This window comes from Mobula birostris, chromosome 6 (assembly GCF_030028105.1).
Source record: "Mobula birostris isolate sMobBir1 chromosome 6, sMobBir1.hap1, whole genome shotgun sequence".
Taxonomy (NCBI): Eukaryota; Metazoa; Chordata; class Chondrichthyes; order Myliobatiformes; family Myliobatidae; genus Mobula; species Mobula birostris.
Genome location: NC_092375.1, coordinates 136,472,964 through 136,498,821, shown reverse-complemented (window position 1 = coordinate 136,498,821; position 25,858 = coordinate 136,472,964). Strand labels below are relative to the sequence as shown.

The window sequence follows — 25,858 nt, the reverse complement described above, 5'->3', positions numbered from 1 at the left end:
TTCACATCTACAGATGCGCTGGGCTGTCTGCACCACTCTCTACAGAGTCCTGTGATTGAGGGAAGTACCGTTTCCATACCAGGCAATGATGCAACCAGTCAGGATACTTTCAATTGTGACCCTATAGAAAATTCTTAGGATTTGGGGCACATACCAAACTTCTTCAACCGTCTGAGGTGAAAGAGGCGCTGTTGTGCCTTTTTCACCACACAGCTGGTATGTACCAGATGTGCAGGAACAATACGTAGAGCTGTGGCTATTGCATCATCTGGCAATTAGCTGTGTTGGTAGGCGAACTGCAGAGAGTGTACGACCAGCCTCTCAAAGCATTTGCTTGTTATTGAGGTGAGTGCCACAGGACACCAGTCGTTCAGACATGTTATCTTGTAAGACGATACAAGAGCCTTAGGACTCGCACCACCAGATTTAAGAATAGTTACTACCTCTCAACCATCAGGCTCTTGAACAAAGGGGATAACTTCACTCAACTTCACTTATCCCATGATTGAAATGTTCCCACAACCAATGGACTCACTTTCAAGGACTCATCATCTCATGTTCTCGACATTTATTGCTTACTTATTTACATTATTGGTTTTTTTTTGGCATTTGCACATTTTGCTGACTTCTGCACTCTGGTTGAAAGCAGTAGTTTAGTGGTTGTTCAATAATTCTGTTAGTTATTATTCCATAGATTTGTTGAGTATGCCCACAAGAAAATGTATCTCAGAGTTATTATATGGAGACAAATATGAACTTTGATAATAAAATTGACTTTGAACTTTGAAGATTATAGTTGGGAGCTTAACATCCAAGGACACAGGTTGTACTGAAAAGACAGGCAGGTAGGCAGAGGGGTGGGTTGGCTCTGTTGGTAAAAAAAAATATGAAATCAAATCCTAAGTTCCTCCATTACTCTCAGTACACCCATGACTGTGTCGCCACCCACAGCTCCAATCTGCTAATTAAATTTGCTGATGATACTACATTGATTGCCCTAATCTCAAATAATAACGAGTCAGTCTACAGAAATGTCATCACCTTCCTGACACAATGGTGTCAAGAAAACCACCTCTCCCTCAATGTCGCAAAAGAAAGGAGGGTGGTTGTGGACTACAGGAGGAATGGAGATGCCCAGCGCATCTGTAGACGTGAATTTCCTACTATTCAGGACACTTACAAAGACAGATTTGTGTAAAAAAGGGCATAAAGGATCATCGGGGACCCAAGTCACCCCAACCACAAAATGTTGCAGCTGTTACCATCCGGGAAACAGTACCGCAGCATAAAAGCCAGGACCAACAGGCTCTGGGGCTGCTTCTTTCACCAAGCCATCAGACTGACTAATTTGCACTGATGCAATTGTATTTCTATGCTATACTGACTGTCCTGTTGTACATACTATTTATTACAAATTACTATAAATTGCACATTGCACATTTAGACAGAGATGTAACAAAGATTTTTACTCCTCATGTATGTGAAGGATGTAAGTAATAAAGTCAATTCAATTCAGAAAAAGGTGACATAAGGTCGAAGGATGTAGAATGGTTGTGGGTATAGTTAAGAAACTGCAAGGATAAAAAAACCCCGATGGGAGTTATATACAGGTCACCAAACAGTAGCCAGGATGTGGGCTACATATTTCAATGGGAGGCAGAAAAGGCATGTCAAAAAGGTAATGTTATGATAGTCCCAGGGGACTTCAATATGCAGGTACATTGGGAAAATTAGGTTGGTGTTTGACCCCAAGACAGAAAATTTGTAGAATAACTACAAGATGTCTTTTTAAAGCAGCTTGTGATTGAGCCCATTAGGGGATCAGCTATTCTGGACTGGGTGTTGTGTAATGAACCTGATTTGATTACAGAGTTTAAGGTAAAGGAACCCTTAGAGGCAGTAATCATAATATGACAGAATTCACCCTGTAATTTGAGAGGGAGAAGCTAACATCAGATATATCAGTATTACAGTGGAGTAAAGGGAATTAACAGAAACATGAGAGAGATGCTGGCCATATTGAAATCCCCCATGACTATCATAACATCGCCCTTTTGACATGCATTTTCTATCCTCAGTCTCCTGTACCTTCTCCATTGTGTCAGTTATGAGAAGAGGGGATGTCCTGGATGGTGAGAATCCCCAATGAAGGATTCGGCCTTCTCGAGGTCCCAACTTTTGAAGATGTCCTTGATAGTGGGGTAGCTGGTGCCCACTCAGCTGGCTGAGTCTACAATCCTCTGTGGCTTATTTTGATCCTATGTATTGGAATCTCTATACCATGCGGTTATTCAACAAGTCAAAATGCTCTCCATGTTACATCTGTAGAAATTGGCTAGTCTTTGGTGACATACAAAATCTCCTCAAACTAGTGAAAGCTGATGTGTCTTTTTAGTGATTACATCAAAATGTTGGATCTACAATAAGATGTTGACACTCAGGAACTTGAATCTGTTCACCCTTTCCACGGTTGACCACTTGATGTGGATTCGTGTATTCTCCCACCTTTCCCCTCCTTAAGTACACAATCAGTTCCTTGGACTTAGTGACGTTGAGTGCAAGATTGTTGCTGCAACAGCACTCAATCAGCCAATGTATCCCATTCCTGAACACCTCCAAGTCATCATCTGATATTCTGCTGAAAACAGTTGAGTCATCGGTCAACTTATAGATGGTGTTTGTGGTTTGTCTAATCATACAGTCATGAATGTAGAGAAGGTAAAACAGTGGGACAAGCACATATACTTATGGTAAGTCTATGCTGATCGTCAGTGAAGAGATGTTATTATTGATCTGTACTGATTGTGGTATCCCGATGAGGAAGTCAAAGATCCAGTTGCAGAGGAAGGTAGATAGGTCAAGGCTTTAAAGCTTGTTGATTAGTACTGAATAAAGGTTTTGAAGTCTGTGCTATAACCAATAAACAGCAGCATGACATAGGTATCAAGGGTGAGTGGAGAGCCAGTGAGATTGCAACCACTGTAGACTTGTTATGGTAGTTGGCAAATTGTAGCAGGTACATGTCCTTGCTCAGGCAGGAGTTATTTCTAGCCATGATCAACCACCCGAAGCACTATCACAGTAGATATGAGTACTACTGGCTGATAGTCGTTGAGTGAGTTGAGCCTGCTCTTCTGACTGATGCCCTTTTGAAGCGGTTGGGAACTTCAGACTGCAGCAGTACTTACTTACTGCCTGTTAATGCAGTTGGGGTTTAGGGCAGCAATGAAGGTGGTCCATTTCGGGCAATGTTCAGGGCTTCCTTTATCATGTTAGTAGCTTCCCCTTGGTTTTCACTACTATCAAGTCATGCAAGTCCCAGGTGGAGACTCAGGAACACCTTCACACTCAGTGTAGAAGGATTCTTCATTGCTGTTTTTATTTATTTTATCTTATTAAGATACAGTGCAGAGTAGGCCCTTCTGACTCTTCAAACCACTTGCCCAGCAATTTCCCAATTTAATCCTAGCTTAATCACGGGATAATTTACAAAAAACAATTAACCTACCAACTGGTACGTCTTTGAAATGTGGGAGGAAACTGGAGCACTCAGAGGAAACCCACAAGGTCACGGGGAGAATATGGAGGAACTGCAGCAGTGAGAGGTTGAAAGTGTCCTTGAACACTCCTGCCATTTGCTTGGCATAGAAGTTCAGTGCCCTGCCAGGTCCATCAGTCAAAGCCTGATGCTTTGTGAGGGCTCACCCTCTTGAAGACGTTCTGATATCAGCCTCCGAGCCATGTATCACAAGGTTGATATATGGTACAGGGATTCACACAGATATAGCTTTATTCTTCTTTTCAAAACATGCATAAAGGTGTGCACACCTTGAAGTGAAGCAACCCAGCCATTTATGATGTTAGGTCTTGCCTTGTAGGAAGTATATGGCCTGCAAATCCTTCCGTATTCAACTTCAATTGGAAATAGTTTTTCGCTCTTAAGACAGCCTTCCATATGTTATATCTAGCTTTTTTGTAAAATTCTGGATCACTTGTACTGAATGCCACAAATCTAGCCTTTAGCAAACTGTGAATCTCCTGGTTCATCCATAATTTCTGGTTTGGATACGTCCGGAATGCTCTCAAAAGCTCATACTCATTTGTGCTAGTCTTGATGAAGTCGATCATGGCCATAGCATATTCATTTAGATCCAAAGACGAATCCCTGAATAAGGTCCAGTCCATCGATTCAATGCAATCCTGTAAGCACACCTCCAACTTCCCTTGACCATACCTTCGTGATCCTCACCAATGGTGCAGCAGTCCTCAGTATCTGCCTATATGCTGAGAATAGTACAGCCAGATGATCAGACTTGCCAAAGTGCAGGCATGGGATGGTACAGTGGGCACTCTTGATGGTGGTGTAACATTGATCGAGTGTGCTGGTTCCTCTGGTTCCACAGGTGACATAGTGGTGGCAGGTTGTCTGAGATTTCTTCAAGCTGGTCTGGTTGAAGTCTTCCATGATGATTGGGAAGGCATCTAGTGCATTATCTTAGAGTCACGGAAAACCACAGCACAGAAACAGGCCCTTCAACCCATTGCATCCGTGCTGAACCATTTAAACTGCCTAGTCCATCAACCTGCTCCCAGACCACAGCCTTCCATACCCCTCCCATCCATGTACCTATGCAAACTTCACTTAAACGATGAAATCAAAATTACATCTACCACTTGCACGGCAGCTTGCTCCACACTCTCATCACTCTCTGAGTGGAGAAGGTTTCCCTAAGTCTCCCTTAAAGATTTCACCTTTCACCCTTAATCCATGACCTCCAGTTGTAATCCTAGCCAACCTCAACGAAAAAAGCCTGCTTGCATTTCCCCTAATTTTGTATACCTCTATCAAATCTCCCCTCAAATCCTTTACATTCTAGGGAATAAAGTTCTAACCTATTCAATCTTTCCTTGTAACTCATGCCAGCAACACCCTTGTAAATTTTCTCTGCACTCTTTCAATCTTATTTACATCTTTCCTTTAGGTAGGTGACCAAAACTACACAAAATACTCCAAATTAGGCCTCACCAATATCTCATACAACTTCAACTAATATTCTAACTCCTGTACTCAATACTTTGATCTATGAAGCCACTGTGCCAAAAGCTGTCTTTACAAGCCTATCTACCTGTGACGCCACTTTCAAGTCTGAGCACTGTGATCAACAGTCTTGAAACTGCTGATCATGGTGTTCAGCTCCTCTAATGCCAGCCTTACATTGGCAACTCATGCTCTCCATCCCCATTAACCCTCCCCATTCTGAGGTGACACTTGATGACATGGACCTCTGTTGTTCAAAGCTCAGCTGGTGTGTTTGGCTTTTGTCTCCTGTTGCAAAACAAGTTTTCAATCCAAGTGGATGTATTTTATCTGCTGCTGCGTCACTCCTACATGCTTCATCAACAATTTTGCCAAATTACTTCCTGAAAACCTAAATAAATTGCATGTGCTGGATTAATCTATATAGGTTGCTGCTTCAGTTCCATTTGGGTAAGAGATACGATTTCTCTGACTAAGGTTTTTGCAGAAAAACGTGATCAACCCAGAGGTCTGATAAACACAACAAGCACCAATGTCAAACAAGATGAAAATCAATATTTAACTAATGCAATCACATTGAATGCATGTTCACTATTCTTAAACCCCGAGGACATGGTTCAGCTTTAGTGAACAGCATACAGGTATTTCACTTAAAGACATTTCATAGTCAGAGATCTTGAATAAGAAGTGATCTTTCAAAGTTGAGTGCAAATTGCAGATGACATTCGGCAAACACAACTAATGAAAACTATTAAAAAGAAATGTCGGTAATGAGCCCATGATGACTGTACATTGCATTAAGCACGTTGTGGTACAAAGGGAAATACTCAGTTCAGTACGTTTAAAATGTCACAAGTTGTACATTTACTTTCTTTCGGGAGCCGGAAAAAAGATTTACAAAACAGTTTCTGAAGGGGGAGCGTGTGAGGGGGAAGAAGTGAGGGAGGGGGACAGAAAGAGACAGTGCAGGGCGGAGATGGAGGCAGCGAAAGACAGAGGGCAGAGAGGAGGGAGAAGGCGGTCATAAAAAGTGGGATGTCAGGCATGGCACAGACGCACAGAATGGGGGAGAAGTGAGGCACAGCTGCAGAGAGGATTGAGGGGCCAACTACAGAGACAGAGGGCCAAGCAGGCAGTCGCAGAGACAGGGGGGTGAGGAAGTGGCCACAGAGACAGAGGAGGGGGTGAGGAGGCAGTCACAGGGGGTGGGGGGGGTCAAGGGTTAGGACACAGAAATGGGGTGTGTGAGTAGGCAGCCGCAGAGACAGGGGGATTGAGGAGGTGGCTGTAGAAATGGGGAGGGGGGAAGAGGTGATAAGGAGGCAGCAGCAGAGACAGGGGGGTGCGAGGAGGCAGTCGCAGGGATGGGAGGTGGGCTGATAAGCAGGTTACAGAGATGGGATGGGCTAGGAGGTGGCTGCAGAGATAGAGGTGGGGGGAGGGGGCAAGGAAGTGGCCGCAGAGACAGGGGAGAGGGTTGTTGGGAGGCGGCCGCAGGGGAGGGGGTTGTGGGGAGGTGGCTGCAGAGACGGGGAGGGGGTTGTGGGGGGCGGTTGGCTGCAGAGATGGAGAGAGGGTTGTGGGGAGGCGATTGCAGAGACAGGGAGGTGGTTGTGGGGAGGCGGCTGCAGAGACGGGGAGAGGGTTGTGGGGAGGCTACAGAGAAGGGGAGGGGTTGTGGGGAGACGATTGCAGAGACAGGGAGGTGGTTGTGGGGAGAAGGGGAGGGGGTTGTGGGGATGCGGCTGCAGAGAAGGGGAGGGGGTTGTGGGGAGACGGCTGCAGAGAAGGGGAGGGGGTTGTGGGGAGGCGGCTACAGAGAAGCGGAGGGGGTTGTGGGGAGGCGGCTGCAGAGAAGGGGAGGGGGTTGTGGGGAGGAGGCTACAGAGAAGGGGAGGGGGTTGTGGGGAGGCGGCTGCAGAGAAGGGGAGGGGGTTGTGGGGAGGCGGCTGCAGAGAAGGGGAGGGGATGGCTGCAGAGACAGAGAGAGGGTTGTGGGGAGGTGGTTGCAGAGATGAGGAGGTGGTTGTGGGGAGGCTACAGAGAAGGGGAGGGGGTTGTGGCGAGGCGGCTGCAGAGAAGGGGAGGGGGGTGCAAGGAGGGACTGGGATCAATTGGACCGCAACGCCTATAAGCACACAGACTGCCACTTCTTCTACCTAGCTTTCTCTACAGACTTGATCTACTTACGTAGAAGTACTCCCAATAGGCCTTCTAAACTCTCAGTCATGGATTCCTCTGCATCACAGATCATTTTGAATGGTTTGCTGTTTCTCTCTTTACACCCTTTTCTGCTGTCCCAGCACCAGAACAGAATTCCCCTTGTTCTCATTTTCCATCCAGTTTGATTTTTTTTCTTAGTCAGGAGTTAAATTAAGCAAAAAGTGCAATACTCCAGTGTCATTCTCCTGACCTTTTAACTCTGTTGAGTGAATCACACTCCCACAATTTCTATTTGTGCTTTGAAATTTTTAAAAATTGATTTATGTGCATCTGATGAGTCTTTTATCTACCAAGGTATTAGTAATAGCTTTAATTTGCCAAACAGGAACTTGACTACATGTTTGTCAGCTAACTGGGATTTCATGCACACTGGTCTTGCTAAATTATGCTCAGGTTAAAAGCCTTATCGTCAGATCTACAGAGACGTGCATACTGAACCCACAATACACACAAGGTTCCATGCACAAAAATCAGCCTTCAACATCCCCAAGATCGTTTGAGTATATTTTGTGGTATTTTAAACATAGCAAAACCTCCCAAGGCAGAAGCATCGGCAATCATCATATTATGCTGTAAAATATAGGAGCAGAATTCGGCCATTTGGCCCATCGAGACGGCTCCGCTAGTCTATCAAGGCTGATTTATTATCCCTGTCAACATCATTCTCCTGCCTGAAACCTTTGAGACCCTTACTAATTAAAAACCTATCAACCTTTGTCTTAAATATACTCAACGACTTGGCCTCCACAACCACCGTGGCAATGAATTCCACAGATTCACCACCCTCTGGCTGAAGAAATTCCTCCTCGTCATGTTCTAAGGGACATCAATGTATTCTGAGGCTGTGCTCTCTGGTCCCAGACTCCCCAACTCCAGGAAGCATCCTCTCAACATCTAATCTATCTTCGCTTTTCAAGAATATAAAGCGCATATTCTGTGCTTAGCTGCTTCTTTCACCCATGACACTGTTTACCATTTAAAGTTCCTGCTCTTAATTCAAAACAATATCTACTCCTGTCAAAATGGTTCCTGTGTACAATGCTCCTGTGGTCAACAACTTCTGGTTAGATCATGAAACCATATATTTTACTAACTGCTGCAGCCTGTGATTTGCTGTTTGGGGATTGTTTGGGTGTTCCAGTGCTCTACAGTCTCCAAGAGGATTCCAGGAGGCAGAGGCAGCATGCATGAAGCTCATGGTGGGCAGGCCCCGGGACAGAGCGCGAGCTGATGTCTGACTTCATTTAGCTGATCAAAGCTTGCCAATTAAAACGATGAGGGAGATTGAAACATCCAGGCGAATGTGGAAGCTTAGAGATTGTTTGGTGCTTTAGTGCTCTGCAAGATCTGAAATGATTCCAAGAGGAAGAGGCAGTGTGCGTGAACCTCGTGGCAGGCAGGCTACAGGACGGGGGCAAGTCAATGTTTGACTCCATTTCACCGATTAAAAGCTTCCATTTATCCCCAATTAAAGAGACGAGGGAGATTAAAACATCAAGGCAAATGCCGAAGGTGAGCATGGCTGCCTGCCTTTTGATTGCTCTTCTATGCTACCAGAGAGGGGAGAACATGCTGCTGTGCCCAGAGAATGTTGCCCAGGTTTTCTGATTTTTGGATGTGGACTTGGACTGTAGACCTTTTTTTATTTGGTCATATGGTTTTTCATATTCTCTGTTTTATGCCCGATCTTTCTCATTTTTTATGGGTGGGGGGGGATTGATGTGTCTATTCCATTTTTTTTGCTTTTTTATGGGAGGAGGGATTTGGGGGGATTGATGAGTTGATAAAAGTGGTGCCATTCTTTTCTTTCTTGGTTTCATGGCCACCAGGAAAAGCATAGTTTCAGAGCTGTAAACTTTAATAAATGAACCTTTGAGCTGAGCAGCAGGATATGATGCCACCTATGACCTAGAGAAATCTGAGGGGAGTGCAAATCTGTGGAATCAATTATTCTAAGATCTGATTATTGTATTAATTAACCCTTATGCTAATTATCGATCACCAAACTGATTATCAATAATATCACCCAGACCCATCATTCAAGCTGATGGTCTCATAAACCATAAATACAATCCTTCCTTTTAAAATATAATCTTAAAATTGCCAAGCCTACAGATTCAGAGGTACTAACAGAAACAAGACCTAAAATACAAATGCATAACTGAAGAAATATGCTACTTCCCATTCTGTAGGCACAAAGATATGTCCCCTCAATCAAAGCTTTGTTCTCCTTATCTATTGGTACATCCACAACCTACCATGGAGCAAAATCAGTAATTACTTCTATTGGATTATTTCAGGAGTTCATCTAAACAAAGAACAGCCATGGCTGAGCAGTAACAAGAAACTCAATGAACTGCATTTGCAGATTCATAGCAGTAATTCACTGCACTTATTTTTATGTTAAGTTTCTTTTATATTTAGACAGTGATGTCAGCTCTCTTGCCGCAACCAGCCCACACCAACAATACTATCATCAGTTGCTGACGCAATAATGAGCCAACACTTAACACATTAATGCTCCAACCTCACCGGTATGCATAGGCTTAAGAAATTCAAAAATTTAAATATCAGCTTTAATTGTCACATGCATATTGAAACATAGCATGCCCACAATTCATTAACCCTAACTCATGTTGCTTTGAAATGTGAGAGGAAATCAGAGCATATGGAGGAAAGCCAGATAGTCATGGGAAGAATGTACAAACTGCTTACAAACAGCGGCACGAATCAAATCCCAATTGGTGATTGCTGGTGCTTTAAAGCGACTGCGCAAACCGCTATGCTACCGTGCCACCCTCAAAATACTGCGCTACTTCTTTCTAAAATACTATGACATAAACAAATGTAGAAAAAAGCACAAGCAACACACACAAAATGCTGGTGGAACGCAGCAGGCCAGGCAGCATCCATAAGAAGAGGTACAGTTGACGTTTCGGGCCGAGACCCTTTGTCAGGACTAACTGAAAGAAAAGATAGTAAGAGATTTGAAAGTGGGAGGGGGAGGGGGAGATCCAAAATGATAGGAGAAGACGGGGCGGGGGGATGGAGCTAACAGCTGGAAAGTTGATTGGCAAAAGGGATACGAGGCTGAAGAAGGGCGAGGATCATGGGACGGGAGGCCTGGGGAGAAAGAAAGGGGGAGGAGAGCACCAGAGGAATTATTGTGAGGACAGAGAGAAAAAAAAGAGAGAGAGAGAGAAAAAGGGAAAAAATAATAAATAAATAAATTCTCTGTAACTTCCACCACTAAGCACATCTTTCCCTCGCCCTTCCTCTTTCTGCTTTCTGCAAGGATCGCTCCCTACGTGACTCCCTTGTCTATTCATTTCCCCCCCTCCCAACAGCTCTTCCCACCAATCTCCCTCCCGGCACTTATCCTTGTAAGCGGAACAAGTGCTACACATGCCCTTACACTTCCTCCCTCACCAACATTCAGGGTCCCAGACAGTCCTTCCAGGTGAGGCGACACTTCACCTGTGAGTCGGCTGAGGTGATACACTGCATCTGGTGCTCCCGGTGTGGCCTTCTATATATTGGTGAGACCCGATGCAGACTAGGAGACCGTTTCGCTGAACACCTACGCTCTGTCCACCAGAAAAAGCAGGATCTCCCAGTGGCTACACATTTTAATTCCACGTCCCATTCCCACTCTGATATGTCCATCCATGGCCTCCTCTACTGTCAAGATGAAGCCATACTTAGGTTAGAGGAACACCACCTTATATTCCGTCTGGGTAGCCTCCAACCTGATGGCATGAACATTGACTTCTCTAACTTCCGTTAATGCCCCTCCTCTCCTTCTTACCCCAACCCTTATCTTTTTTATTTATTTAATTATTTATTTTCTTTCCCCCTTTCTTTCTCCCTCTGTCCCTCTCACTATATCTTCCTCTGGTGCTCCCCTCCCCCTTTCTTTCTCCCTAGGCCTCCCATTCTATGATCCTCTCCCTTCTCCAGCCTTGTATCCCCTTTGCCAATCAACTTTCCAGTACTTAGCTGTATCCCTCCCCCTCCTGTCTCCTTCTATCATTTCGGATCTCCCCCTACCCTTCCCACTTTCAAATCTCCTACTATCTTTTCTTTCAGTTAGTCCTGACGAAGGCTCTCGGCCCGAAATGTCGACTGTACCTCTTCCTATGGATGCTGATGGCCTGTTGCGCTCCACCAGCATTTTGTGTGTGTTGCGTAAATTTCCAGCGTCTGCAGATTTCCTCGTGTTTAGAAAAGGCACAGGTGGATTTTGCCTGAAAGCCATTTACTCCACAAAGTAAATCCTCAAAGACACCCTCTGCCCTAGTACTGAACGTGCATTTTCCTCCAGTTTATCATCATATTATCTTTGCTCAAAATGCCACCTTCTTCTTCAACTTGATTTTCTCCAAAATGGAGGGAGCAACTAACTACAATTTCAATGAACAGGAGTAGTCTGATAAATCAATGATCATTCAAGTGGAACAAAGTACTGAAGAAAGCAAGAGAGCAATTAGAAATATAAGTACAGTGGCAAGCAAAAGTTTGGGCACCCTGCGTCAAGATTTCTGTTACTGTGAATAGTTAAGTGAGTAGAAGATGAACTGATCTCCAAAAGTCATAAAGTTAAAGATGAAACATTCTTTTCAACATTTTAAGCAAGGTTAGTGTATTATTTTTGTTTTGTACAATTTTAGAGTGAAAAAACGGAAAGGAGCACCATGCAAAAGTTTGGGCACCCAAAGAGATTTGAGCTCTCAGATAACTTTTAGCAAGGTCTCAGACCTTAATTAGCTTGTTAGGGCTATGGCTTGTTCACAATCATTGTTAGGAAAGGTTAGGTGATGCAAATTTCAAAGCTTTATAAATACCCTGACTCCTCAAACCTTGTCCCAACAATCAGCAGCCATGGGCTCCTCTGAGCAGCTGCCTAGCACTCTGAAAATTAAAATAAATGATGCCCACAAAGCAGAAGAAGGCTATAAGATAGCAACGCGTTTTCAGGTAGCCATTTCCTCAGTTCGTAATGTAATTAAGAAATGGCCGTTAACAGGAATGGTGGAGATCAAGTTGAGGTCTGGAAGACCAAGAAAACGTTCCGAGAGAACTGCTCGTAGGATTGCTAGAAAAGTAAATCAAAACCCCCGTTTGACTGCAAAAGACCTCCAGGAAAATTTAGCAGACTCTGAATTGGTGGTGCACTGTTCTACTATGCAGCGACACCTGCACAAATATGACCTACGTCCTCACCAAAAATTCAGTGTCAAAAGTTTGCAAAGGAACATCTACACAAGCCTGATGCATTTTGGACTGATGGAGTTAAAAGAGAACTTTTTGGCCGCAATGAGCAAAGGTATGTTTGGAGAAAAAAGGGTGCAGAATTTCATGAAAAGAACACCTCTCCAACTGTTAAGCATGGGGGTGGATCGATCATGCTTTGGGCTTGTGTTGCAGCCAGTGGCACGGGGAACATTTCACTGGTAGAGGGAAGAATTCAATTAAATACCAGCAAATTCTGGAAGCAAACATCACACCGTCCGTAAAAAAGCTGAAGATGAAAAGAGGATGGCTTCTACAACAGGATAATGATCCTAAACACACCTCAAAATCCACAATGGACTACCTCAAGAGGCGCAAGCTGGAGGTTTTGCCATGGTCCTCACAGTCCCCTGACCTAAACATCACTGAAAATCTGTGGATAGACCTCAAAAGAGCAGTGCATGCAAGACGGCCCAAGAATCTCACAGAACTAGAAGCCTTTTGCAAGGAAGAATGGGGGAAAGTCCCCCAAACAAGAATTGAAAGACTCTTAGCTGACTACAAAAAGCGTTTACAAGCTGTGATACTTGCCAAAGGGGGTGTTACTAAGTACTGACCATGCAGGGTGCCCAAACTTTTGTTTCGGGCCCTTTTCCTTTTTTGTTATTTTGAAACTGTAAAAGATAGAAATAAAAACATAATCTTCCTTAAAATATTAAAGAAATGTGTCATCTTTAACTTTATGCCTCTTGGAAATCAGGTCATCTTTTACTCGCTTAGCTATTCACAGTAACAGAAATTTTGACCAGGGGTGCCCAAACTCTTGCATACCACTGTATATCTTATATCATCAAGGATCATTAATGGTTCCTCATTCTGGAGTATTTTTTCTTTCTCTTTCAAACTGTCAACATGATTGCTATCCTTAAAAATTGATATGACATTTTTTAAATAATTATTTGCTGTACAAAAATGCTTCAACTCACATCTGCCATGGTTCTTCTGAAGATCCCTTAACTCACACCCTCTGATCCTCAACCCTCTTGCCAACAAAGCAAATTTTGCTATATTCACTTTGTGGTTCTGAACACTTTTATCAAACCATCACTCAAACCCTCCAGCTTTAAGGATACAAGCCCAACTTTTTCATTCATACACGTCTGGGATCATTCTACTAAACCTTTTCTATACTCTCTTTAGTGGTGATGCTTTCTTCCCATAGCATGGTGATCACAATTGGGCAATATGCTCTGATTACCTTCCTCCGGCTCCACACACCCTTCCCTTTACTCCACTGTCCTCTCCTATCAGATTCCTTCTTCTTCAGCCCACTACCTCTTCTACCTTCCAGCTTCTTACATCTCCACTCCTCCCATACTCACCCATCTTCTTCCCTCACCTCATCTATCACCTGCCAGCTTGTACTGTTCTCCCTCCCCCCATCTTCTTATTCTGGCTTCTGCCCCCTACGTTTCCAGCCCTGATTAAAGTTTTCAGCCAAAACATCAACTGTTTATGTCTCTCCATAGTTGCTGCCTGACCTGCTGAATTCTTCCAATATTTTGCGTGGGTTGCTGGAAATACTCAGCAAGTCAGAGCTAACATTTCAGATTTAAGACTGTTTTTGATTTCCAGCATCTGCAATTTTTTTTTGATTTTCATATCCTCTACTGTTTGCAGTGATACAACAAAAACTACTTGTTTTTGTATTTTGTGCTTGTAGTCTTCACCCGTTACGGTTCCATAGTCAGTTCTATGAAATGAAACTTGAACCAAACAAATGCCTATTTAAGAGGTAAAAATGTTATTTCCTCCACTTCAATTCCTTTTCAGTTATAGCATTATTGAATTCTGTATATCCTTTAGCAATGAAATAAACTGATTGCTGCATATACAACCCTAGATTTAATCAGTGGTAACACTAATTCATTTGGTTTTAATTTTTTTTTGTAAGCAAAAAGCATCACACTCAAGTAGTTCTATGATCAGGTTAGTAAAGATTACCTGGCATGACATTCAGCTGGAAGAAATAAAGTTTGTTTGCATCAGGGAAATCCAGTTTGCATGTACCTGCAGAAATAAAACCAATAATTAGACAATGAAAACAGTTCGTACCAAGAACATAAAGCACAAACCATGTAGAACAAAAAACTCTCAGGCTATTCACTAGCACAGAACACTGCATCTGTGCTGACCTTTCTGGTACATTGACTCTCCCCAATCCTTTGTCACATCACCACTTCTACTGAAGCCCAACCTTCCATTATATTAATTCACTACTGAAACCTGTCCCACTACTGCCTTAACTCTCCATTGAAGACCATCCTACCACAAAGGTAGTTTTTCATTGAAGTCACTTCCCTGGTATAATTACCTTTAATCTTGATATAGAATATAGAAATAATAACCAGCAGTAAACAGTCAGATATTTGAAATCTCACAATATTTTTTACAAAACAGCATTATCAATAAAACTATACACTCTTAACAACATGGCAAGCAGTCAACCTGCATGCTATGGATCTCACAGTGATACAAATGCACAGGGATAGTCCAATAAATCAATCTACTGAAAAATTATAACTATAAAGCATTTGTCCCAAATTAAGAATCTTCAAACGCAAACTGGATCACCATGACTGAATAAATATATCATTGACAGGCAGGAGTTGTTAAAGGAAATCATGCTTGATAACCAAGGTACCATTAAAGAAAATCAACAGATTTTATTAAAAAAGTTATACAAATCTCACAAGAGACAATGCAGAAAGAAAGATTTGAACACATCATCTCAAATTACAATTTCAAAAAAATGAGATTCAGTCAGCCATGAAGGGGACTGCAGGCTCTTCAGGAAAGCAGAAGGAGGCATGTGTATGTGTATGGATAAGTTTGAAGCATATGCATTTTTGGAAGAAATATCTGGAATGAGTCCATACATTCCGTGATGGATAAAGGGTGATAAACAGAGAGAAGCAAGGAGACAAATTTAAAGATTCCTGTCAGTTCAAATGTACAAATAAAGCTATGCTGTGTTTTATAAATAATAGCCTCAGAGGATTGAAAACCTCAACATTTTATAGTAAATTCCTCCATTCCAAGTGAATACAGATATTTCATGTGGAAGTGTTATGCAATAAATCTCTCTGGAAATCAGTTACCAAGAGTCCTTAAAAAGTGAACACTAGAAACATACATAAGCAGCTATAGAAATTATTTTGGAATTTAATGATACTGGACAGCAAGGTCAACTAAAAAGAGCAGACATTTCTTAAAGGCCATGTCCAAAAAATTAACGGAGAACCATCTGCAAAGAAAATGAGAATAATGAGCTCCTTTGAATGCTGCAAGTGATTTGTGCAAGTGATTTATCATAAAAGTAATAACCAACATTCAAGATTGTTTACTGTTATTCTTCAGTACATAAGTGTTAAGGAGAATGAAATGATTGTTATTCCAGATCAAATGCAGCATAAAAAAACAATTAGCATAAAGAACACAATGAGTAGAATTACTTAAGTTTAGTTTATGTACGTAGACTGACTGTACAGTCCATAAGGTGGCTCTGACAAGAAATGATAAAATAGTGGTGGTGGAGTGGATTAATGGGTGGAGGTGTTGATCAGCCTGACGGCTTAGGGGAAGTAACCGTTTTGAATCTGGTGGTCATGGCGTGGATGTTGCATAGTTTCATGAGCAGGATGGGTGGGATCCTTCATGATATTGCTGGCCTTTTTCCAGCATCTTTCTGTATATATATCCTTGATGGCAGGTAGAGTGGTGACGGTGATGCACCCACCACTAACCACTGAAGAGCCCTCCTGTCCACCGGAGTGCAGTTTCTGTACCACACAGTGATGCAACATGTCACTCTAGCGTCACATATGATCAGTCTATGTATATAAGCTATCTTACTGTATATATTTACATTTAGTGTTTTTAAATTATTATTATATTCTTTATTTTTTGTGTGTTTTTATGCTGCATCAGATCCAGAGTAACAATTATTTCATTCTCCTTTACAATTGTGTCCTGTAAATGACATTTAACAATCTTGAATCACGCATCTGTAGAGAGTCGTGAATATTATGTGCATAGTCCAGCTATCTTCAACCTCCTCATAAAGTTAGGCATTGGCGAGCTTTCTTGACTGTAGAGATGGTGTTTTGGGACCATGAAAGGTTGTGAGAGATGTGAACTCACAGTTTCCACTGTTTTGCTGTCAGTGTGAAGGGGGGTGTGAGTTCTCCTGAAGTCAATAGCCATCCATCTCCTTTGTCTTGATGAATTGAGGATATTTGGTGAACACCAGGCCTCAAGCTCTTCCACCTCCTCTCCGTGGGCCGCCTCATCATTGTTGATGAGCCCCACTACTGTTGTGTCATTAGTGAACTTGACAATGTGATTGCTCGGGTTTTTGGCTGTGCAGATGTGTGTGAGCACAGTGTACAGAAGTGAGCTCAGCATTCCACCCTGGGAGGCAGCCGTGTTGAGGATTATGGGGAGGGAGGGAGAAGCCATTGTGCATCCTGACGATCTGAGGTCTATTGGTCAGGAAATCCAATACCCATTTGGACTTCTTGATCCAACAAAAAGTTGCACTTACACTGAGGAGTAGAAGTTTGTTCACCAAGGTCTGTGAGACAACAATGTTGAATGCCGAACTGAAATCCAGAAACATGACATGTATGTAGCTCTAGATTTCTACCATCTGCAGATGTGTTAATGAAATAACCAATATGTTATAATGCTAAATCAACATCCTCCAATCAGCTAAATTTCACAGCTGGTTTGGATATTCTTCTCCACATGCACACACTTCCACAGAGAGGCCTACAAGAATTCTGAAATATTTGTTTATGTTCTGATTCCTTCATGTACTTGTAAAACTCATGAAAAAAACCACCTTTCCCTGCAAACTTTAAACACTGCCTATGAACATCCAATAATACAGCTTTACTAAGTGCTATTCAATATGTTTTAAAGTATGGTCTTTTTTCAAGAGTACCATGGGAATCAGAAGGCAAATATGTCAGAAATTTCATCAAAAGTAAATCAAGCTGAGGATTAAAATACTGGAGTGTGATGGTGATTTTACTGGGGTATGTGGGAAAAGATGAGAATTTTATTTGTTTCCTGAGTTGGCCTGATTCATGTGGATTACTGGGTCTTGTTTCACCAGATGGCTTTCTCTCCCTTACAATCATCCATCTGCTTCGTTATTCAATTTTAAAAATAGATTGCTGCAATTTAAAAATCAGTGTGGGATCTCACTCTCATTGGTCATTAATATCAATGCCAGCATTTCCCCAGATTTTGACAGCTCCATACATACTTAGCATTTGCACCAAATGCATACAGCTATTATTACATACAATCACTATGAACAGTAGGAAGAATGCTGAAGAACAAGTTATAAAATCACTAGAGCATTCCTCAGACCTCATTATTCTTCTCAATGGAGTTGTTTGAAATCTTCATTGTTTAAGATTTTAGTGTATTATTTGCTCACGTCCTGAAGGTCAGACTAGAAAGGAATCTGGGTGTGACAGCATGTGACCATGCTAACATTGCCTCTTAGGCTAAACTTTAGGTCATTGTCACTTGGCCTAAAGGATGCTTTTAGCATGATCAGCATTTTATCACTCCACTTTTAAGCTGCTCAATTCCCAATTTAATATCATTCAGCATCAAATCGCATTCCCCAGCAAATTAGACAGGTGAACCATCCTCATTCTCCTTCAGTACTCTGGAAAGCTCAGCCTGCCTGTCAATAGTTCCTTCTGGTTTAAGATGGCGCTGCTGAAGGCAAGCAACTACTTACTGAAGGTTAAAAAAAAAACAAGGAATACAACTAAATACTTTATTAATAACTCCTTTTCTATAAAACACAAATTTTCTTCTTTTTAAACCATTCTGCTGTTGAATTAATCTTATGTTTCAAAATATTGTCTTGTTGCATCATCCAACTTCTATTAAGCTTCAGGTGATGGACTGCTATCCTGACATTCTCCTTGTGAAATCTCTATATATAATCTTGAATTCATTACTCCCTCTAACGATTACAAGCTGTCCAGGCCCTGAGGCAGCAAAGCAATCCCAAACCATGAAGCTCCTTCCAGCATGCTTTACAGCTGGGATGAGGTTTTGGCGTTGGTGTGCAGTGCCCTTTTTCCTCCAAACACAGCGATGTGCATTTCTGCGAAAAAGTTCAACCTCTGTGTCATCTGTCCACAGATATTGTCCCAAAAGCACTGTGGAACATCCACGTGGTCTTTTGCAAACTTGAGATATGCAGCAATGTTTTTTCAGAGCAGTGGTTTTCCATAAACACCTTTCTTCTTTAGTGTTTTTCTTATAGTGGACACATAAACAGAGACTTTAGCAAGTTCTAGAGATTTCTGCAGGTCTTTTGCTGTTACTCTTGGGTTCTTTTTTTACCACCTTCAGCTTTGCATGTTGTGCTCTCGGTGTGATCTTTGCAGGACACCCACTGCTAGGGAGAACAGCAACAGTACTGAATTTCTTCCATTTATGCAATTTCTCTTATTGTGGAACTCAGGTCTTTAGAAATGCTTTTGTAACCTTTTCCAGCTTCATGTATCTCTATAATTCTTCTAAGGATCTCTGAAACTTTGCATTAAATTTAATTTACTATATGTCTATCCATTCCAAGTGCTTGGCCATGACCTCAAAGTCCACCTCCTTCCTCTTCATTGTTTATCATAGTTCATTCCTTGCAATCTGCCAACTTTGAATTCAGACCAAACCCAATAAATCCAATACAGACTATTGATTCCACATTTCTGTAAACAAAAACAATCTTTGAATTTGATTATTAGAGTCTGTTAAATCTATAATCACAAAATAGGCCACAAAGTCTATTACACCATTTAAAGACTGACTGTTGTCATATATGTTGTCCACATTATCTTGTCTGTAAACTGTAAAACCAGCTGTTCGGATCATGATGTGTTATATCTTGTATGAAAGGGGCCATTTAGCCCTTCAATTCTGTGCCTTCTCAAAGTGCAATTATATAGAGTCTTTGAGTGACAGAACACTACAGTACAGAAACAGGTCCTTTGGTTGATATAGTCCTTGCTGAACTATTAATCTGCCTACTCCTGTCAATATGTACCTGGACCATAGTCCTCCGTATTCCTTCCATTCAAGCACCTATCTAAATTTCTCTTAAATGGTGAAATCGAACCCGTGTCCACCACTTCTGGAGGCAGCTCGTTCCACACTGTCACCACCCTCTCAGAAGAAATTCCCCCTCATGTTCCCCTTAAACATCACCTTTAATCCATGAGCTCCAGTTCCAGGGTCACCAAACCTCAGTGAAAATGCCTGGTTATATTTACCCTATCAATAGCCCTCATAATTTCAGATACTTCTATAAATCTCCCCTCATTCTTCTATGCTCTAGAGAACAAAGTCCTAACCTATTCAACTGTTCCCTAACTCAGCTATTTAAATCATCCTTGTACATTTTCTCTGCACTCTTTCAATCTTATTGACATCTTTTCTGTAGTTAGATGACAAAGTCTGCACATAACACTCCAAATTAGGCCTCACCAACAGCTTATACAACTTCAAAATAACATCTCAATTCCTGTATTCAATACTTGGTAAGACCTACCCTGGATGGTCTTCCCAAAGTGCAACACCTCACACTTGCCTGTATAAAATTCCACCTGCCATTTTTCCAACTAGTCCAGATCCCACCGAAAGCTTTAATAGTCTTCCTCACCGTCCACAATACCCCCAGTCTTGGTGTCATGTGCAAATCTGCTGATCCAGTTGTTAATATAGATGGCAAACAACAATGAACCCAGCACTGATTCTTGTGGTACACCACTATTCACAGGCCACCAGTCAAGTGACAACCATCTATTATCACTCTCTGGCTTTTCCTGTTAAACTAATGTCTAATCCAATTTACTACCTCATCTTGAAAGCCAAGCATCTGAACCTTCTTGAGCAATCTCCCATGCGGTTCCTTGTCAAGGCCTTGCTAAAGTGTATGTGGACAACATCTATTACCTTGCCTTCATTAACTTTCCTAGTAACTTCCTTGAAAAACTCTATAAAATTGATTAGATACGGCCTACCACGCACAAAGCCATGATGACTATCCCTAATCAGTCCCTGTCTATCCAAATACTCACGTATCTGGTCCCCTAGAATATTTTCCAATAACTTTCCCATAACTGATGACAGGCTCACTAGGCTTTAAGTTCCCGGTTTATCCTTAGAGCATTTCTGAAACAGAACAAAGTTAGCTATCCTCCAATTCTCTGGCACCTCACCCATGGCAAAGGATGTTTTAAATATCTCTGCTAGGGCCCCTGCAATTTCTGCAACAGCCTTCCATAGGGTCCAGGGGATCACCTTGTCATGCCCTGGGGATTTATCCACCCTAATTTTCCTGAAGACAGCAAATACCTCCACCTCAGTAATCTGCATACAGTTCACTGCTGCTTTGCCTCATCTCTGTGTACATCTCCTGAGTAAATACAGATGTTAAAAAATCCATTTAAGATCTCTCCCATCTCCTTCAGCTCCATGTACAGATTACAAATCTGGTCTTCCAGAGGCTTATTTCGGCAGTGCAGTCAGAGTTGAATTGGCACAGACAGTCTCATGCAGGTCGGAGAGTCAAGGTTGATTTATACTTCTGTGTCAACTCGACGCTGTAAGTACCGCGTCGCCACAAACCCTTCGCAGAGCCGACGTGGATCCCTACGCCAGAGCCCGACGTGCACCTCTCCCAAAACGTAACTTTGCATTGCAGCAATGCAGACCACAACAACTATGATTGGTCTGCTTGGTAGCATCGCATTCCCTCCTACGCTGCAATAGCTTCCCATTAGCCGACTGAAGGGCAGGGAAGGAACTCCGGCTGCAAACAACAGCCTGACGAAGGGTCTCGGCCTGAAACGTTGACTGTACCTCTTCCTAGAGATGCTGCCTGGCCTGCTGCGTTCACCAGCAACTTTTACGTGTGTTGCTTGAACTCTGGTTGCAATGCTTTCCATAAAGCTTTACAGACCTCTGAAATTATGGAGGACACATTCCACTTTTACGAAAAAAGACACTTGCTTTAAACTTGTTTACCCTGAGAAAGACTACCATGACCATGAAGCCTTGCGTGGACAGGTGTGTGCGCATGCGTGACGTGCCCGAATTGCAGAGCGACATAGACACACCAACGCACAAGTATAAATGCTCACAACGCACGTAGGCCACTTGCGTAGGTTATGGCGTCGAGTTGATGCAGAAGTATAAATCCGCCTTAAGAAATTTTTAAAAAGGGAATTTTCACAGGATTAAGGCAAGAACAAGTGGAACAGCCATTGTGTGAGTGGACCAGTGTTAGAGTGGGGAGTCTTTGACTCATCAGACTACGGCAAGAACATGCTTGGGCAAGGTACATTTAGAGCAGCTTGTGGTTGAGCCCACTAGCTGATCAGCTCTTTTGGTTTGGGTGTTGTGTAATGAACTGGATTTGACTGCAGAGCTGAAGTTAAAGGAGCCATAGGAGGCAGTGATCATAATATGATAGAATTCACCCTACAATCTGAGAGGAGAAGCTGAAGTCAGAAGTATCAGTATTATAGTGGAGTAAAGGGAATTACAGGAGGCATGAGAGGGGAACTGGCCAAAGTTGACTGGAAGGGGGCACTAGCAGGGATTACGGCAGAGCAGCATTGGCTGGAGTTTCTGGGAGCAGTTCAGAAGGCGCAGGATAGACACATCCCAAAGTCGTAGTAGTATTTTAAAGGCAGGATTATGCAACTGTGGCTGACAAAGGAGGTTAAAGTCAACATAAAAGCAAAAGAGAGGGTATATTATAGAGCAAAAATTAGTGAGAAGCTAGAGGATTGGGAAACTTTTATAAACCATAGAAGGCAACTAAATAAGTGGGGGGGGGGGAGGAAAAGATGAAATATGAATGTAAGCTACAGGTGAAAAGTGTTCCCCTACACAAGCTTCTGTCACCTGTCCTGTCTCATTCCCTAGGTGGAGACCTAGTATCATACTCTCTCTAGTTGGGACCAACAGTACTGAGTAAGAAAACTTTCCTGAATACATTTTACAAACTTTTTCCCTTTTACCGTAAGGGAGTCTCAGTCAATATCTGGAAAGTTAAAATCACCCATCACAACCTTATGTTTCTTGCAATCTCTTTACAAATTTGCTCCTCTCAATCCTGTTAACTGTTGGGTGGTCCATGATAAAATCCCAGTTCTTATTCCTCAGTCCTATCTATGAAATCTCACTAGATGAGCTCTGCAGTCTGTCCTGTCTGAGGACTGTCATGATAATTTTCCCTGATTAATAGTGCCACCCCTTCCCCTTTAACCCCTTTCACTCTACCACACTAAAACAATGAAATCCGGGAACACTGAGATGCCAGTACCAGACATTCCACCCTGCAAAAACTCATTTCAGGGAGGTAGCACCATCAATTTGCGGGAGACTCCCGGGAGAGGTGGGACGTCTGCAATAGAGTAGCTCGTTAGCAGCTAGCCAGCTAGTTTAAATAATGTTAGCTATGCTAATGAATGAATGACACCTGTTAAACTCACCTCAACATGTCTTTTACAGTCTTAACCCACCATGGGCAATAGAAAAGTCACTGTTGCAAACAGCGCAGCGTGCAACACTCTTTATTTTTGACCCCTATTAGGCAGGGGTACACTTCAGTGTAGTCTGGGGTGACATACGTTTTATATTTTCTTTTTTTGGAACACTCTGTCATGGCGCTCGCGCGCTCTCTCTCTCTCTCTCTCATGGTGGCTCGCACGCTCTCTCGCGCTCTCTCTTGCTTTCTCTCATTCGTTCGCTCTCAAAAAAAATTGATTTCCATTATATTCTATATAATTTGCAGGCATCAGGGAGCCACTATTCATATGCAGGAGACTCCCTAAACTTCCGAGAGAGGTGGGATATCTGCAGTACTGTCCTTCCTGCAACCAAATCTCAGTAATGGCTACAATATTATAATTCCATGTGCTGATCCATGCTCATCCACCTTTCAACAATATGCCTTGCATTGAAATATATGCAGCTCAGACCATTTAGTTCCCCCATGCGCAACCTTTTGATTTCTGACTTTGTACGTAGGCTTAACACCTTCTCCACTGACACACAAAATGCTGGTGGAACGCAGCAGGCCAGGCAGCATCCATAGGAAGAAGTACAGTTGACGTTTCCGGCGAAGACCCTACGTCAGGACTAACTGAAAGAAGAGGTAGTAAGAGATTTGAAAATGGGAGGGGGAGGAGAGCCGAAATGATAGGAGAAGACAGGAGGGGGAGGGATGGAGCTAAGAGCTGGAAAATTGATTGGCAAAAGGGATGCAAGAGAGAGAAGAGAGAGAGAGAGGATCATGGGACGGGAGGCCTAGGGAGAAAGAAAGGGGGAGGGAGCACCAGAAGAAGATGGACAGCAGGCAAGGAGTTATTGTGAGAGGGACAGGGAGAGAAAAGAAAGGGAAAAAAAATCGTAAATAAATAAATAAGGGATGGGGTAAGAAGGGGAGAAGGGGCATTAATGGAAGTTAGAGAAATCAATGTTCATGCCATCAGGTTGGAGGCTACCCAGACGGAATATAAGGTGTTGTTCCTCCAACCTGAGTGTGGCTTCATCTAGATGAGGCCATAGATTGACATATCAGAATGGGAATGGGACGTGGAATTAAAATGTGTGGCCACTGGGAGATCCTGCTTTCTCTGGCGGACAGAGCATAGGTGTTCAGCGAACCAGACTCCCTGTCTGCGTCAGGTCTCACCAATATATAGAAGGCCACACTGGGAGCACCGGATGCAGTTCCTCCAACCTGATGGCATGAATCCATGGCCTCCTCTACTGTCAAGATGAGGCCACACTCAGGTTGGAGGAACAACAACTTATATTCCATCTGGGTAGCCCCAACCTGATGGCATGAACATTGATTTCTCTAACTTCTGTTAATGCCCCTCCTCCCCTTCTTACCCCATCCCTTATTTATTTATTTTTCCTTTTTTCTCTCTGCCCCTCTCCCCCTTTCTTTCTCCCTAGGCCTCCCGTCCCATGATCCTCTTCCTTCTCCAGCTCTGTATCCCTTTTGCCAATCAACTTTCCAGCTCTTAGCTCTATTCCTCCCCCTCCTGTCTCCTTCTATCATTTCGGATCTCCCCCCCCACCCCCCCACTTTCAAATCTCTTACCATCTCTTCTTTCAGTTAGTCCTGACGAAAGGTCTCGGCCCAAAACATCGACTGTACCTCTTCCTATAGATGCTGCCTGGCCTGCTGCGTTCCACCAGCATTTTGTGTGTGTTGCTTGAATTTCCAGCATCTGCAGATTTCCTCGTGTTTAACTTTTCCACTATCTGCTCTGGTACTTTGGTTCCCAATCTCTTGCAGCTCTAGTTTAACCCCCTCCATCACTACCCCCCTGCAGCACCAGCAAACCTTCCCAGAAGGATATTAACCCCTCTTCAATTCAGTACCAGGATAGCCCTCCAGCGCATGATGTCTGTGCCAAATTAAAATTTCTTCTGCCTGCACAGGATCCACATCCTTCCATTCCTCACATATTCAAGTGTTTGCCTAAAAGCATCTTAAAATCACTACTTAACTCTTTTCAACCCAGCAGGACTTTCCATGCACTTACTACTCTCTATGTAAAAAACAACTTGCACTGCACATTTGCCATAAATTTCCCTCTACACTTTATTAACTCCTCCAATATTTGACATTAAATGCATGTCCTCTCGTATTACAATTCATGCTGTCTTTGTATTTATCTTGTCCATGAGACATATTCTGTTGTCAAGTTGACCATGATTGCTTAATTGTATATTTGGAATATATTTTCTTTAGGTATATTGGGCTCATGTTGTGTATAATAACTCTTTTAACAATTTTCCCTGTGCTCTGTGGGTGTTTAGCATATTCCTCATTCCTTCAACAGCACTATTATTTAAGCTTAAATCTTAGATGGTGTAGGAGTTCTCAAAATTAAATGTAATACAATACGGTCATTGCAAGATATTTCCTTGTCTAAAGAAATTATGTCTGGTTCATTTTCATTATGAAATCTGGTGTTGTTTGCTTCCTTATCAATTATAAAACACGTTGCTAAGATACCTTCCTGAAATCACACGACAAGCTCCCTTCTTTATGACCCAAGCTGCTTTGCAATTTTCAGAAGTTAAATTTCCCTGATGCACACTTTGCCACTTGTACGTTCTACTCAGTTATGAGCATTTATGAATTCCCTTACTACTTCATTGGAGTCAATGATGCCCACCCACCAACCATCCAAGAGTCTTTCATTCTGATTTGATTCTTTTTCTTGTGTACTCACC

The 25,858-nt window shown here is 42.6% G+C and overlaps 1 protein-coding gene across 8 annotated transcripts in view; it reads right to left on the bottom strand.

Annotated features, from left to right (window-relative positions):
- The window catches only part of ube2f (ubiquitin-conjugating enzyme E2F (putative)), a 207,775-nt gene that overhangs the window by 85,588 nt on the left and 96,329 nt on the right, over positions 1–25,858 (bottom strand). For all 8 annotated transcript variants that reach the window (XR_011886412.1, XM_072261430.1, XM_072261428.1 and 5 more), the window contains one exon: positions 14,498–14,563. Coding sequence is in view for 7 of the 8 variants with exons in the window: in XM_072261430.1 (XP_072117531.1) it covers positions 14,498–14,563 (66 nt within the window). In the remaining variant the exon portion in view is untranslated. The remainder of the gene's footprint in view (positions 1–14,497; positions 14,564–25,858) is intronic.